The sequence below is a fragment of the Pongo abelii genome, chromosome 20 (assembly GCF_028885655.2).
Source record: "Pongo abelii isolate AG06213 chromosome 20, NHGRI_mPonAbe1-v2.0_pri, whole genome shotgun sequence".
NCBI lineage: Eukaryota > Metazoa > Chordata > Mammalia > Primates > Hominidae > Pongo > Pongo abelii.
The window spans coordinates 20150853-20168888 of record NC_072005.2 but is presented as its reverse complement, the minus strand read 5'-3'; the positions used below and the strand labels follow the sequence as shown (position 1 = coordinate 20168888).

General features: G+C 37.5%; 2 protein-coding genes across 4 annotated transcripts in view; one reads left to right on the top strand and one right to left on the bottom strand.

The window, feature by feature from the left end:
* The window catches only part of LOC103893083 (zinc finger protein 506), a 157562-nt gene that overhangs the window by 19939 nt on the left and 119587 nt on the right, over positions 1–18036 (top strand). The gene's annotated exons all lie outside the window — the stretch shown is intronic.
* The window catches only part of LOC103888547 (zinc finger protein 253), an 84742-nt gene that overhangs the window by 59718 nt on the left and 6988 nt on the right, over positions 1–18036 (bottom strand). For 2 of the 3 annotated variants that reach the window (XM_054540052.2, XM_024237272.3), the window contains exons 2-3: positions 11706–11832; positions 11112–11204 (exon numbers count right to left, since the gene is read on the bottom strand). In XM_054540052.2, coding sequence (XP_054396027.2) covers positions 11112–11204; positions 11706–11832 — 220 coding nt within the window. The remainder of the gene's footprint in view (positions 1–11111; positions 11205–11705; positions 11833–18036) is intronic. The other variant, XM_054540054.2, reaches the window with a different exon arrangement.

Genomic DNA, 18036 nt, shown 5'->3' with positions numbered 1-18036 from the left:
CGTGGTTACTAAAAGCCAATAGGTAAAAGGAATGCAAATTTCTGTCACCATATCTTCAGTAGATACAAAAATACAGAAATATCACTGAGTTTTCAGAAAGCAGAAAATATTCTAACAACTATTAAGATTAACATTGATGGGCCGGGTGCAGACTCATGCCTGTAATCCCAGTACTTTGGGAGGCCAAGGCGGGTGGATCACCTGAGGTCAGGAGTTCAAGATTAGCCTGGCCAACATGATGAAACCCCGTCTCCACTAAAAATACAAACATTAGCCAGGTGTGGTGGCAGGTGCCTGTAATCCCTGCTACTCAGGAGGTTGAGGCAGGAGAATTGCTTGAACCTGGGAGGCGGAGGTTGCAGTGAGCTGAGATAGTGCCACTGCACTCTAGCCTGGGTGACAGAGTGTGAGACACCATCTCAAAAAAAAAAAAAAAAGATAAACATTGATGACATTATGCAAAATAAAATAAGCCAGCCACATAGAGACAGAGATTGTATAGATCTATAAAGCAGTTATACTCTTCGAAACAGAAACAGAAAACAACGTGGTGTTTGAAAAGTGCCATGAAATGGAAAGAAGTGGTAGTTGTTTAATGTGTATTGAGATTTAGCTTTGCAACATAAAAACATTCCAGTGATACGTCGCATAACAATGTCAATATAATATGACCAAACTGAATATTTAGAAAATATATATTTGAAATATATATATACACACATATGAAATATATGTTTTGTTTTGTTTTTGAGAAGGAGTCTCGCTCTGTCACCCAGGCTGGAGTACAGCGGCACGATCTCGGCTCACTGCAGTCTCCGCCTCCCGGGTTCAAGCGATTCCCCTGCCTCAGATTCCTGAGTAGCTGGGACTACAAGTGTGCACCACCGTGCCCAGCTAATTTTTTGTATTTTAGTAGAGATGGGGTTTCACAGTGTTGGCCAGGATGGTCTTGATCTCCTGACCTCACGATCTGCCTGCCTCTACCTCTCAAAGTGCTGAGATAACACAAAACACAATTTTATCAATTGTGTTTTGATAAAATCAAAACACAATTAACTGGTGTGATGTGACATATCCAAAAATATATAACACAAAAATATAAAGTTGCAAAACAAAATTAAAATATGGAAAGTAGAACTCATTGGATACCATCAAGTAGATCAATATATTTATGAAATAAATCTTAAAATACAGGGAAAAAGTAATAGTTTACCTAAAAAAAAAAAAGCTGAGAACTTTTCAAATTTTGATGTAACATAAAAAATATTCTTTTTTTTTTTGAGATAGACTCTTGCTCTGTTTCCCAGGCTGGAGTGCAGTGGTGCGATCTCGGCTCACCACAACCTCCATTTCCTGTGTTCAAGCGATTCTCCTGCTTCAGCCTCCTGAGTAGCTGGGACTACAGTCAGGCTCCAACATTTCTGCCTAATTTTTGTATTTTTAGTAGAGACGGGGTTTCACTCTGTTGGCTAGGCTGGTCTCAAACTCCTGACCTCAGGTGATCCTCCCACCTCGGCCTCCCAAGTTACAGGCATGAGACACTGCACCCAGCATAAAAAAATTTCTAATGAGTAATACTTGATTCAAAATTATTTTACTTCAAAAAGAAGATAAAGACTTTCCAAAATGTAATGTGAGAGTGTTAATCACCAGTAGCACAGTCCTACAAAATACACTACATGGGGCTGCGCGCACTGGCTCACACCTATAATCTCAGCACTTTGGGAGGCCGAGGCAGGTGGATTACCTGAGGTCAGGAGATCAAGATCAGCCTGACCAATGTGGTGAAACCCTGTCTCTACTAAAAATGCAAAAATTAGCCAGGCATGGTTACACACACATGTAGTCCCAGCTACTCAGGAGGGTGAGGCAGGAGAATCACTTGAACCCGGGAGGTGGAGGTTGCAGTGAGCCAAAATCATGCCATTACACTCCAGCTTGAGTGACAGAGCAAGACTCTATCTCAAAAGAAAAAAAAAAGAAAAAAAAAAAAAATAGGCTGGGCGCAGTGGCTCACACTGCGCACTTTGGGAGGCCAAGGCGGGCAGATCACCTGAGGTTGGGAGTTCGAGACCAGCCTGACAAACATGATGAAACCTCGTCTCTACTAAAAATACAAAATTAGCCGGCTGTGGTGGAAGGTGCCTATAATCCCAGCTACTTGAGAGGCTAAGGCAGGAGAATTGCTTGAACCAAGGAGGCAGAGGTTGTGGTGAGCTGAGATCATGCCATTGCACTCCAGCCTGGGCAACAAGAGGGAAACTCCATCTCCTTAAAAAAAAAAAGTACAAAAAAAAATTAGCTGGGAGTGGTGGCAGGCATCTGTAATCCCAGCTACTTGGGAGGTTGAAGCAAGAGAATTGCTTGAACCCGGGAGGCGCAAGTGGTATATAAAACCTCTAAAGTTATTTTATAGACTATAAAACACAATATGGAAATCTGTATAAATCTGTTCATAGATACAGCATATATAATAATTTTAATATCAATAACAAACTGGAAAATATACATGCATACTTTTTTATTCAACTGAATTTTTAGGAGATTAAAATATATTGTTTAAAGATGTATGTAATCTCCAGTTTTCAAGATGTTTACAAAGATAATATTTATAGAAAGTATGCAAAAGAATTATCAAAGCATGCCAGTACAAAATTAAATGAAAATTAAGACAGTAGAACAGGAAATGAGAAAAATATAACTACTAGAAACACATAAAACAATAACAATATAACTAGCAATAACAACTTCATTTCTTTAAGAAATCATTTTAAATATAAATTAATTAAAATACTTAATAAAATGAAATGTAATCTTAAAACTTTGGAAGGCCAAGGTGGGCTGATCACTTGATCCCAGGAGTTCAAGACCAGTCTGGGCAACATGGCAAAATTCTGTCTCTAAAAAAAAAATACAAAAAAGCTAGCTGGGTGTGATGGCACATACTTGTAACCCAGCTACTTGAGAGGCTGAAATGAGATGATCATCTGAGTTTGGGAGGTTCGGGCAGCAGTGAGCTGTGCAAATCAACCTGGTTGACAGAGCAAGACCCTATCTCAAAAATAAATGAGGCCAGGTGCGGTGGCTCATGCCTGTGATCCCAGCCCTTTGGGAGGCCAAGGCGGGTGGATCACCTGAGGTCAGGAGTTCAAGACAAGCTTGGCCATCATGATGAAACTCTGTCTCTACTAAAAATACAAAAATTTAGCTGGGTGTGGTGGTAAGTGCCTGTTATTTCAGCTACTCAGGAGGCTGAGGCAGGAGAATTGCTTGAACCAGGGAGGCAGAGGTTGCAGTGAGCTGAGATCGCGCCATTGCACTTCAGCTTGAGCAACAAGAGTGAAACCCCGTCAAAAAAAGAAAATAAATAAATAAATAAATATGTAAATTAATAAAGTTATATTAAAAAAGAAATAAAATGCCTGAGTGGTTTTTTAAAAAGCATACAGTAAGCTGCCTACAAGAGACTCATTTTAGCATTGACTCAAATAGGCTGAAAGTAACAGAATGAAAAAAATGTATATTTCATAAAAATAGTAACCACAATTGAGTGACGTTGTCATAATTATATTAGACATAATATGCCTTAAGTCAAGTACTACCATGAGACAAAGATTGATATCTTATGGTAAAGTAAGTTGATTTAGCAGGAATCTATAATTATAATACTTATCTATCTATATGTATATGTGTATATAACATCAGGGCTCCAAAATATATAAAGCAAATATTGACAAAAGCGAAGCAAGACATACATAACAACATGATTGTAGACACCAAGACTCCATTTGCAATAATAAATAGAAAATTCAGAGAAAAAATAAGAAAGAGAAAACTTAGACAACATTATCGACTATATTAATTATTTTGCATATAGAGGAATATTTGAGAGTGCATAATTTATAAAGAAAAAAGTTTTATTTGGCTCACAGTTTGGTAGACTATATAAGAAGTGTGTGCCAGCATCTGCTTCTGGTGAAGTTCTCAGGAAACTTACAATCTTGGTAGAAGGTAAAGAGTAACTGGACATATTATACAGTAAGAGAGCAAGTGTGAGGTAAAGGAGCCAGGTTCTTTTAATGAACCAGCTCTATCTGAATTCATAGAGTGTAAACTTTTTGGTTACCAAGAGAACGTACCAAGACATTCATGAAAAATTTACCCCCATGATCCAAACGTGCCCCACCAGGTCCCAAATCCAACACTGAGAATTTATATTGCAGCATGAGGTTTGGACAACATGGACATCCAAACCATTTTATAGACCAACTATGCTTCACAGACACAAAACATTCCAATCAAAACCAAATTAATACACAACACTCTTATTGTCATCTACTGTATTCTGTTAGGACACATAGCAAGTTTTATTAAATTTAAAAATACTGACTGGGTGCAGTGGCTCTTGCCTATAATCCTAACACTTTGGGAGACCAAAGTAAGAGGATCCCTTGGGGACAAAAGTTTGAGACCAGCCTGGGCAACACAGTGAGATCCTAACACTACAAACAAGCACACAATTAGCCAGACATGGTAGTGCATGTCTGTAGTCCAAGCTACCCAGGAAACTGAGATGAAAGGATCACTTGGGCCCAGGAGGCAGAGGCTACAGTGAACCAAAATTATGCTACAGCACTCCAGCCTAGGTGATGGTAAGATCTTGTCTCAAAACAACAAATCAATTTAAAAAGACTAAAATTATACACTGTGTGTTTTCTAACAAAAACTGAATAAAACTAGGAATTAAAGGCAAAAGTCAAACTGGCAAACTCAAAAATATGTGAATATAACATACACTCTTCAACATATTCTTGCTCAGGGGTCAAAAAATTTCATTTTTCAAAGATGTCAATACAACCAACAGTTAAAAGCTACAGTATCAACACTAATAAAATAAACTTGCATTATTTCCTTGAATGATATAAAAACATATTTTAAATAAAATACTTAGACATAAAAAAACTAACAAATTGTTTAGGAAAAATACAAGAAAAAGACATGACATTGGTCTTGGCATTATTTTCTTAGATATGACATTAAATGCATAAGTAACAAATAAAAGTTTAACTACAATAGACTTCAAAATTTCTGCACATCAAAAAAAAATTCAAGGGGGGAGAAGGGAGGGATAGCATTTGGAGATATACCTAATGTTAAATGACGAGTTACTGCATGCAGCACACCAACATGGCACATGTATACATATGTAACTAACCTGCACGTTGTGCACATGTACCCTAAAACTTAAAGTATAATAAAAAAAAAAAAATTCAAGAGTGACAACGTCTCTTAGAAAATGGGTGAAAACATTTGTATATTACATGTTAAAGGAGTTAATATTCAAAATATATAAACAACTCTTAAAACTAAACAGTAAAGTTGAATAACTTGATTTAGAAATGGACAAAGTATTCATCAAAAAAAAACACAAATGGGAAAATGCATTTGAAAGGACACACAAAATTACTAATTTGTAGAGAAAGAAAAAAAACACAATGACAAACAAAATCACCTAATGCTCATTATAACGGCCACTACAAATTTTTTTAAAAACAAGAAATCTAGGCCAGGCATGGTGGCTCACGCCTGTAATCCCAGCACTTTGGGAGGCTGAGGCAGGTGGATCACGAGGTCAGGAGATCGAGACCATCCTGGCTAACACAGTGAAACCCCGTCTCTACTAAAAATACAAAAAATTAGCCGGGCATGTTGGTGGGTGCCTGTAGTCCCAGCTACTCGGGAGGCTGAGGCAGGAGAATGGCACGGACCCGGGAGGCAGAGCTTGCAGTGAGCCGAGATCACGCCACTGCACTCCAACCTGGGCAACAGAGCAAGACTCTGTCTCCAAAAAAAAACAAAAACAAAAACAAAAACAAAAAACAAGAAATCTGTTGATGATGTAATAAAAATGAATCCCCTGTTGATTACTGGTGGAAAACAAAGATGCAGCCATTATTTTAAAATGTTAGAAATGTTCCTCATTTATACATCTATATCCAGAATATGTAACACAGGCCAGGCGCAGTGGCTCAAGCCTGTAATCCTAGCACTTGGGAGGCCGAGGTGGGCAGATCACCTGAGGTCTGAAGTTCAAACCAGTCTGGCCAACATGGTGAAACACCATGTCTACTAAACATATAAAAATTAGCTGGGTGATGTTGCATGTGCCTGTAATCCCAGCTATTTGGGAGGCTGAGGTAGAAGAATCGCTTGAACCCAGGAGGCAGAGGTTGCAGTGAGTCAAGATCGCACCACTACACTCCAGCCTGGGTGACACAGTGGGACTAGATCTCAAAAAATAATAAAAATAAAAATAACAAACAACAAAAGAAACAAAGTATGCAACACAGGACCTGGAAGACATATTTGAAAATCCATGTTAATTGCACCAGTATTTACAAAAGTCAAAAGGCTGAAGCAACCCAGATATCTCTTGATTTATAAACGTATCAAAAAATGTAACATATACATACAATGGAATATTATTCCACCTTAAAAATAACAGTCTTGTAACATTTTAAGATGAACATTGAGAATATTATGTCACCTGAATTAAGTAACTAAATTATGGATACTGTATGATTCCACTTATATGAGGTATCTTTAGTAGTTAAAATCTTAAAAACAGAAAGTGGAAGGTTTGTCTTGTCAAGGGCTGGACAGAGGGTAAAATGAGCAGTTGTTTCTTAATGGGTACTGAGTTTCAGTTTGACAAGATGTAAAGTTTCTAGAAGTCTTTTGCAAAACAATGTGAATATACTTAACATGCCTAAAATGAACAGCTTTTTTTTTTGAGACAGGGTCTCACTCTGTCACCCAAGCTGGAGTGTACTGGCACAATTTTGACTCCCCCTCAATCTCCCAAGTAGCTGCGACCACAGGTGCACACCACCATGCCTGGCTATTATTAATTTTTTTTTTATAGAGAGAGGTCTCCATATGTTGCCCAGGCTGGTCTCAAACTTTTGGGCTCCAGGGATCCTCTGCCTTGGGCTTGCAAAATCCTGGGATTACAGATGAGAGCCACAACCACTCCTGGCCCTGAAATGTACACTTCAATAGATTAAAGATGGTAAAATTTATGTTTTTGTTTTTAAAACAATCTTTTAAAGAAAAACTGAAAAAAAATACAGAATTATAAATCTTTTTGAAAATTACCTTCAAATCACAAAAGTATTTCTCTCACAAAAGGAAACATATATTCATCATTAAACACGTGGGAAAAATAAAACTATCTCCATGACACTTAGACAAGATAAAACTACTGTCGAATATCAGCTAAGAATATCAGCTGAGGCTGGGCACAGTGGCTCATGCCTGTAATCCCAGGGATTACAGAGAAGCTGAGGCATGAGAATTGCTTGGACCTGGCAGGTGGAGGTTGCAGTAAGCCACGCCGGCACCACTGAACTCCAGCCTGGGCGACAGAACATGACTCCGCCTTAGAAAAAAACAAAAAAATTTGTCTAGGTAACTGGAATATTTAACTATTACTGTGTACTCATCAAATGCGGGTATTTTGAATCACTGGCATGCACTGTATCGCAGTAAAATTTCAGAGAATATGCAGTATAATCATAAATAGAAGATTCTAATGAGAAACTTTTAATAAATAAGCATTTAAAAAAACTAGAATTACTTTTTACGTTTTAAATATATGCTATTCTTACACAAAATGAAACTGCTGTAATCAAACTTTAGAAGAAAAGAATAGCCTTACATTGTGAAATATAGAAAAAAATATATATATATATAGTGCAGAATAGGGTTAGGTCCTCTGATATGCAAAATGAATATTAGGAAATAAACTATGTTATTACTTAGATATGGGCTGAAAAAATAGATGAAAATCTTATAATTCCTTTTTGCCTGCAGCAAACTTAAATTTCTAAGTAACTATTTTGCTAAATATGGAGTGCCTACTAATTATTTAATTTACTTCAGGCATACCATGCAAATTCTAGTATATTGTCCTAAATATCTGAATCTAAAATTTGAAATAGAAAACAGACAAATTTGAAATCGAAAATAGAAAGTAAAAATGTATACAGAGAGTGACATCAGTAAGATGAAAAGACTAAAAGTGCCCTATTTTCATATCCCCTTACAGCAACAAAATGCCAGCCACCCCTGACAAAAATGCCTTTATTAGAAAACTAGGCATTATGGCTCACACCTGTAATGACCGCTACATGGTACATTAAGGGTGGAGAACTGCTTCAGGTCAGGATCTTGAGACCAGCCTGTGTTATGTAGTAAGATGCCATCGCCAAAATAAGTGCCTCTAAGAGATATTTGAGATCCAAGGAGGGAGTTGTGAAACGCTGTTAAAGCTTGAGATTGAGAAGTGTTCTATTCAAAAGGCAGGCCTTCATTCAGGTGGGAAACTATAGGACCCCTTTTCTCGTCTACAGACCAGATAAGGTTCATCTAACTTGGTCCCACTGAGAATTCTGAACTTACTTTGTAACTATCCCAAACTCCTCCCAGCCATAGTCTGGGAGAGGTCGTGCCATTCCAGAGACCTGGAGGAAGGCACCCATTTACAACCATGCAGGCAGAAGTGCAGATCTTGGCCTTTACTGGGGTCCCCAAAGCGGTTCAATGACTCAGTTTCAGTTACCTGAGCCACAGTTTATGGTAAGTTTTGCCTAATAGAAACGGACACAGTTATCTGAGGAAATGCTCTCTGGTACTCACTGAAAGCCATATTCATCCACATCCTGATACAAGGCCCACCATATGCAGACCCGACTGCAAAAACATGCCCTAGTGTCTGCCCTACAGAGCAAAGTCCTGAAGGATATTCAGTCTGTCCAAAAATAAAATGAGAATTACAACAACCCAAGCCCCTGTAACAAGCCAACTAAGGGTGGACCCTAGTGCAGACCCAGCAGCCTTGTGAACAAGCTATAACCCCTCTTCACTACAAATTCAGAGGGCAGCTCATCACCCTAAGGGACCAATAAAAGAAGATCTTTACCTTCTGAAATCAGTTTATGAAAACTTGAAGAGGTGTTTGCTCCATCAAATTCAGACACCAATACAAAACTATATTACCCGCTCACTGCAACCTCTGCCTCCCAGGTTCAAGCAATTCTCCTGTCTCAGCCTCCCAAACAACTGGGATTTCAGTCACATGTCACCACACCGGGCTGATTTTTGTACGTTTAGTAGAGATGGGTTTTCATCATATTGGTCAGGCTTGTCTTGAACTCCTGACCTCAGGTGATCCACCCACCTCGGTCTCCCAAAGTGCTGGGATTACAGGTGTGAGCCACGGAGCCCGGCCAATGTATCTATTTTGATGTAGCACAGGAAGTATGTCACAGAAGAATTAGTCAAAGAAATAAAAAAACTATTGAAATTGAAAAAAATAAGTAAAAAGTTGCTGTTTGAAGATCATACAATCATATATTTAAAAAACTATAAACAGTATATTAAACCCTGTGTAAACTAATAAATACACTCAGTAAATTAGCAAAATATGAAATTAACATACAAGTATATGTATGGTTTCACACACTTTTTTTTTTTTTTTTTTTTGAGAAGGAGTCTCACTCTTGTTGCCCAGCCTGGAGTGCAATGGTGCAATCTCGGCTAACTGCAACCTCTGCCTTCCAGGTTCAAGCAATGCTCCTGCCTCAGCCTCCCAAGTAAATGGGATTACAGGCATGCACCACCACACCCAGCTAATCTGTATTTTTAGTAGAGATAGGGTTTCTCTACGTTGGTCAGGCTGGTCTCCAACTCCTGACATCAGGTCATCCACCTGTAATCCCAAAGTGCTTGGATTACAGGTGTGAGCGCGCCCAGCTATAGTATCAGATACGTCATTTTATACACTTAAAAGTATTATACACTTAAAACGACATTCTGATAAAATAGAGGAAAAAAATCTCATTTACTATAGCCTTAAATAATAAATTTCAGAGAAAAAAATTAACCAAGAAGGTAAAAAATCTTCATAATAAAAAAACAATTAAAAAATCAGAGAAGATCCAAATAAGTTTTAAAATATTTTATGTCTATGGATTGAAAGAATAAATATTAATAAAGTGCTGTATTATCCAAAGTGATTTATAGATTCAATAAACTTCCTATCAAAATTGCAGTTGTTTTTTTTTCACAGTAATGCAAAATACAATTTTAAAATTTGTATGAAACTACAATAAACTTTGAATAGCCAAAGCAATCTTGAGGAAAAGAACAAAGCAGAAGAATATCATACTTATAATTTCTTTCTTTTTTTTCTGAGACAAAGTCTCGCTCTTATCCCCCAGGCTGGAGTGTGATGGTGTGATCTCAGCTCACTGCAACCTCTACCTCGGGGGTTCAAGTGATTCTCCTGCCTCGGCCCTCTGAGTAGCTGGCATTACAGGCACCTGCCACCATGCCCAGCTAATTTTTGTATTTTTAGTAGAGACGGGGTTTCACGATGTTGGCAAGACTGGTCTTGAACTCCTGACCTCAGGTGATCTGCCCACCGTGGCTCCCAAAGTGCTGGGATTACAGACGTGAGCCACTGCACCCAGGCCATACTTAAAATTTCAAACTACATTTCCAGACTTTATGGTAATAAAAACAGAATAAACTGTGCAGAAAAATGAACAAAAAAATGCAACAGAAACTACTACTCTCATACATTTCAGAGCTGACGCAAAAAGAGAACTTAAAAAATAGTTTTAGTTTCTCAAAATCATGCAGATACTTGTGTGTCCTCAAAATAATATTGGTCAGGCTGGTCTCGAACTTCTGACCTCAGGGTGATCCACCTGCCTCAGCCTCCCAAAGTTCTGGAAGTACAGGCATGAGCTATCGTGCCCAGCCTGTGCAGTCTCTTTTATGTCATGAACAGGACTTTGGCTCTCACTGTGAACTTGAAGAAAGAAAAGTAGAATCCTTAGAGAAGTTAAAAGCCTAAGACAGAAGATGCTCCTTTGTGGAAGCAAAATTTAATTTAAAAACCAAACAAACAAAAAAACAGCTGCCCAGGAACTATTTCCTTTGGAAAACAGCTTCTAAAATCACATTTTAAGGACTGGCTTTCTCTTTGACCTTGGGACCTCTTATCTGTATCATCTGTTGTATTCATTTTCACTCGCACCTACCTGGGGGTTTGGCAATCATTTCACGTCTCATAGTCAAAGGATTTTTTCCGTACTCCAGACAGGTGATCAGGTCTGGCTTGGAGACAATAATACCTGTTTTATTAAAAATAAGTAACATGAATCTTGCTCATATACTCCAATTACAAGCTAGTAATGTGCTCAGCAGAGGATGTAATAAAATATTCCAGTAAATTAATACTAAAATACTAAGTTATAACAGAAGTTTCTAAATATTTAGAAAATACTTCCACTTTTTAGGTTTCTTAATTTTATTACCTGGTACCACTGAATCAAAAATTGGTGGAAGCAATGAGATTTTCAGGTGGGGCAACAATATTTTATGCCACTAAGTTTCTGGAATTACCATTAATTTAGAGTGAAAAATACAGCTCAACTCAGGAACGTGGAAAGTTTGGATTCAGATGAAACATCTTGAATAAATTGTTTTCTAAATAAACAAACTCTGAAGATTTTCTGGAAAAAGGGCATCTGAAACTCTTTTATGCAACAATAAATTACTAAAAAACATTCTACAAAAGAGAGAAATAAAATCTTTAGGGTATATTATGAATTATGTATTAAAGTTATCCTCACCAAGGAAGATCAGGTGTCTGTAGTTCTCTAACATCACATCCCTATATAAATTCCGCTGTGCAGTGTCCAGGCAATGCCACTCCTCCAGAGAGAATTCTATGGCCACATCTCTAAACTGCAATCGTTCCTGAAAAACACACACACACATTTTTACTAAAGGGCCATGAGCAGAATTTTTAATTTGATTAAAGGTGAAATGACAGAGTAAAGAGAACTGGTTCTGACTTATAGGACTGACTAAAATTATCCAATAAAATAATTTTCAACACAGAAATATTCTCTAATGTATTCTCTAACTCTGAGAAAAAAGAGCAGCACAAGATCCACAACATCACTTCATATATATTTTTCTAGATAATAAAGTATAAAATTAAGGCCATGAACATGAACATGTACATTTTTGAGTGCTATATTTACACCATACAAAATGAGTTGTGAATATTTTTCAGATGGAAAAGACATCTTGAGTTAGAAGGTATCTCTCAAATTTTAATATACACAATAAGCTGAAGACTTTATTATGCAGGTTTTTTTTCTCTCCGGAAGATCTGGAATAAAGTCTGATTTTTTGAATTTCTAACAAGTTCACCAATAATGCCCATGTTTTTGGCCCAAGAACGATATTTTGTCAAACATCCAGTAACTGTTTTTCCCAGTTTTTCTGGCCTGTAAATGAAGATAAGAGCCTTCATTTTCTGAAGAAAAATACGTAGTAAAAAATAAGGAAAAAAGGACAGCTGCCAGATTAAAGGTGATGGTTTATGCACATCAGCTGCATAAAGTCACTTAATAATGAAGACAAAAATAATTAAGTGTATAGTGAAAAAAAATCTGTCAGAGAACTATTTCTCCAAGTGAATCTTTAATTATTAACTGCACTAGGCCAAATTTTTATGATGTACTAATACACACAGAAGAACACAGCATCACTGTTGAAATATTCCTCCCAAAGAAAGTAAATAAAATCTGAATTAAACCATAAAGAAACACGTTTTATGCAAACGTCAAAATACATACAACTTTCATGTTCTGTAATTTATAGTAATAGGCTTCATTTAGCATCCTAGAGGGCAGGTATCTCCAAATAATTTTTTTTTAGAACTTTCTGGGTAATAAATGCCATCCCATTTAAATAAGCATTTCCCTAATCCTGTTCTGCAATAGAGCTAATGGAACACACAGATGGAGCCTCAACATTACATGTTTTCCATCTTTACTAAGGACCACAGTTTTCTCCAATGTGAAATAGAAATCTTGAGTATCCACATCTTTCAATGTTCAACAGCCATAAAGGGAACATTTTTAATATTGCAGATCATAAATTCTTGCTGAGAATTCTGCATGGCATATAAGAAGCTATGACATAGCGAATGTAGAGAAGGCTCTAAGGTATACAAAAGAAATATTTATCAGAGACCCTTGACTATCATTAGAATTTTAAGAAGTACTTAAACCGGCCAGGCACGCTGGCTCATGCCTGTAATCCCAGCACTTTGGGAGGCTGAGGCAGGCAGATCACCTGAGGTTGGGAGTTCAAGAACACCCTGACCAACATGGAGAAACCCTGTCTCTACTGAAAATACAAAATTAGTCAGGTGTGGTGGCACATGCCTGTAATCCCAGCTACTCGGGATGCTGAGGCAGGAGAATTGCTTGAACCCGGGAGGCGGAGTTTGCAGTGAGCTGGAGATCCGGCCATTGCACTCCAGCCTGGGCAAAAAAACAAACAAACAAACAAAAACCCAAGTACTTAAACCAAACTCATTAGAAAGAAAAAACAGAAGTAGAGAAGTAAATGTTTTTGACTACTAAGTGCATAGTATTCGAGGAGGCACAGTGGACACAGCTCTTGATCTGAGACAGAAAAGCCACTTTTTTTCTTTCTCCTGCTTCTATGGAATTCCTTCTCAGATGAGATTCTCTTGACAAATTACACCTGCATCTGGAGAATATGCCCTTAAAGGTGTCAGCACCACCTGTTTACCCGCTAGCATGACATCAACTGGCAGAAAAAAAAAGTCCAACCATTTCTGTCCTTTAAAACAGAAGAGATTCAGGAACAATGATCTGCTCCACACAGATAAAAATATAAGTTTCTCCTTTCCTGTCCTCAGGTGCCCTCGCCTGCCACAGACACCAGCAATTTCTGCTACAGTAATGGAAATATGCACCACACTGACATGTTCCTACCAAACTCAAACAGAACAGGCCCTGTGACCACCCTTTAGTGCAAAGGTGGAACTTAACTCTCATGAATGTATTTTGAAGCCCTCATACTTGATTTTGGCCTCACCTTAAGAGTCACATGAGGCCCTTCATTAAAACAACATGGATGCTTCCACCCACGACAAGAAACAGAAGCTGTGGGGAGGGCACAAGACATTTCTGCAAATTGGCCATGTGATCCTAATGAGAAGCCTGGGCTGATAACCACTAAGCTAAGCATTGCCTCTCAAGCTTTAATAAGCTTATAAATCACTTGGTAATTTTGGCCCCACTTTATATAATGTGATTCTGGAGGTTTGAAAAGGGTCCATGAATGGGTGTTTTAAACAAGTCCCCTGTCAATGCTGATGTTGCTCCCCTTGGCTCATTGCCTCCTGCGTAGAATTACACCTTCACAATAATTGGAATAGGAGCAGTGTTTCTGCTCGTTTCTACTTATAATGGTGACAAGGAAAAAATACTGCTGAGTTTCCAGCATGAGTCCAGACAGAGATAGCTCCAAAATTTCTCACTGTGACAGCCCACCCCAATCAGACACCATGGGATACTAATAGCGCTTTGGAAACAGACACCCAAAGCACTGGAGAGAAAAACAGATCTCCATGTGAGCAAGATTATGTTGAGAGAAAAAAGTTCAAAAGATCTTAAGAAAAAGCTCAGATTAGATATAAGACAGATCAAGTCAGTCAAAAACTATTCCCCTAAAAGTAATTTCTCTCTAGACACTCAAAGTGCACAGCTACTCTCAGTATGAGAAACATGAGCATTATTTAAAAAGGTGGCAGAATTTCAGAGGAATTTAATAAAGTTTTATTTCCATCTCTGCTGCTCTCTCATCTCCTAGCCATTGAACGGAGTTCTATATTGAAATACATCTGACAACTTCCAACAACACTTTTTGATGAAGAAATAGAATCTGACTGTGTTCATATAGTGGAATATATTAGAACTTGTAACATAGTTAATAGAATAGCTATTATGGTTTTTGGGTAGCCACATCACCTGTCTTTATTTTTCCTGTAATAGCAGCATTCCAATTCAGTGAAATAAAAGATACTAAAATTGTGTTTACTCATAATTACCCCTATTGAATAAAGTAATAAACATGTCAAACTAACATCTACTGTAACAATTTGGTAGTAAATTTTCTTTGTATATTACATATAAATATCTAACTATGAATATCTTTAATAAACTAGTCATAATATATGTAGCTTTTTTTTTTTTTGAGACAGAGTCTCACTCTGTCACCCAGGCTGGAGTGAAATGGTGTGATCTTGGCTCACTGCAACCTCCACCTCCTGGATACAAGTGATTCTCCTGCCTCAGCCTCCCAAGTAGCTGGGATTACAGGCATGTGCCACCACACTTGGCTAATTTTTCATTTTTAGTACAGATTAAGTTTTACCACGTCGGCCAGGCTGGTCCCAAACTCCTGACCTTAGATGATCCACCTGCCTCAGCCTCCCAAATTGCTGAAATTACAGGTGTGAGTGACCGCGCCTGGCTATGTATGTAGCATTTTTAAAAACTGACACTATCCTTCAGTTAAAACACCTTATATTTCAAAAATATAAATAACAATATTAAAATAACCATTAAGTGATTCATTCAAAGTAAAAATTGCGGCTCTATATTCATACTATTGTAGAAAATACCGTTTTTGGCTCACACAGGTAATCCCAGCACTTTGGGAGGCTGAGGCTCGTGGATCACCTGAAATCAGGAGTTGGAGACCAGCCTGACCAACATGGCAAAATCCCATCTCTACTAAAAATACAAAAAATTATCCGGGCATAGTGGTGCATGCCTGTAATCCCAGCTACTCGGGAGCATGAGGCAGGAGAATCGCTTGAACTCGGGAGGCAGTGGTTGCAGTGAGCCAGGATCACACCACTGCACTCCAGCCTGGGTAACAGTGAGACTCTGTCTCAAAAAAAAGAAAATATTGTATAATTTATATGAATGCAAGTTGTCTACAAACATTACACATAACTATGCTAATTGTTCTGAATACATAGAAAGCAAGGTACAACTACAGACTCCACTATTCAGCTTATGCACTGATCTGTGCTTGCTTTTACAGTATAAGTACTTCAGCCTGCAAATGTTGGATCATTACATTGGATAATCAGGTTTCTGTCAAAGAAACTTAGTATCTTTTAGTCTTTATCATTGTGTATTATTAAATTTAATCCTATCTTTTTGCTAAGCTTCTATGTGCTCTTAAAATGAGCTTTTATCTAAACAAATCTGTGTCTAATTTAAAGGAATAAAAACGAAAAAAATAAAACTTTTCAGAAGCCAAAACAAAGCAATAAATCTGAAGTACTACATAAAGATAACCTGGACCCGAAAAAATGACAAAAAGTTTATTTAGCTGTTAATATGATTTTCATATATTTCAAAAAGATAGAGAAAAAACATCTACATATAATCTAAATCCCTTTAGAAAAGACAGAATAGCAAAATTTTTTTTTGAAACTTTTTATTTATTTATTATACTTTAAGTTCTAGGGTACATGTGCAGATCTTGCAGTTTTGTTACATAGGTATACACGTGCCACGGTGGTTTACTGCACCCATCAACCCATCATCTACACTAGGTATTTCTCCTAATGCTGTCCCTCCCTTAGCCCCCCAGCCCCCTTTTTGGGAACATTTAGAGTTTTTGAACTCTTGGACATCAGAATTTTACACACTCTATGCACCTGAAAGAATGCTTATGGGGGAAAAAGCAGAAGAGAGAAAGATGTTATAAAAAATTTATGAGTGCACAAGACCAATGCAACAAAATAGAGAACCCAGAAATACTGCCACCCTCCTACCATCATCAGATTATTGACAAAGCTGACAAGAGAAATGTGGGAAGAATTCTCTATTTAACAAATGGTGCTGGAATAACTAGCTAGCACTATGTAGAAGACTGAAACTGGACCCCTTCATTATGCCATATACAAAAATCAACTCAAGATAAAGACTTAAATATAAAACTTAAAATTATAAGAAACTCTGCAAGATAACCTAGGAAATACCATTCTAGACATAGAAACTGGCAAAACCTTCATGATGAAGCTACCAAAAGCAAATGTAACAAAAGCAAAAATTGACAAATGGGACCTATTTAAACTAAAGAGCTTCTTCATCGCAAAGAAAACTATCAAGAGAGTAAATAGACAACTTACAGAATAAAAGAAAATTTTTGCAAACTTTTCCTCTGATAAAGATCTAATATCCAGAATGTATTAAGAACTTAAATAAGTTTACAAGAAAAAAACCAAACAACCTCATTAAAAAGTAGGCAAAAAAAACATGAACAGATGCTTTTCAAAAGAAGACATACATGTAGCTAACAAGCATATAAAAAAATGCTCATCACTGATCATTACAGAAATTAAAAGAGAGAGACCACAATGAGATACCACATCACACCAGTCAGAATGGCTATTTTTAAAAAGTCAAAAAATAACAGATGCTGGCAAGGTTGCAGAGAAAAGGAAATGCTTATACTCTGCTGGTGGGAGTGTAAATTAGTTCAACAACTGTAAAAAGCAGTATGGCGATGCCTCACAGAACTAAAAACATTTGACCCAGGAATCTCATAATTGGGTATATACCCAAAGAAATGTAAATTATTATATTATAAAGACACATCCACATGCATGTCCATTGCAGCACTATTCACAATAGCGAAGACATGGACAGGCACTAAACGCCTATTAATGGTAGACTGGATAAAGAAAATATGGTATGGTCAGATGCAGTGCTTTATGTCTGTAATCCCAGCACTTTGGGAGGACGAGGCAGGTGGATTGCCTGAGCTTAGAAGTTTGAGACCAGCCTAGGCAACATGGCAAAATCCTGTCTCCATGGAAAATACAAAAAGAAAAATTGGCCAAGCATGGTAATGTACACGTGTAGTCCCAGCTACTTGAAAGGATGAGGTAGGAGAAAATTGCTTGAGCCTGGGAGGTTAAGGCTGAAGTAAGGAAATATCACACCACAGCACTCTAGCCTGGGCAATAAGTGACACCCTGTCTCCAAAAATAAAATGAAATAAAATGAAAGATTTAGTAAAAACAAAATATGGTACATAAACATCATG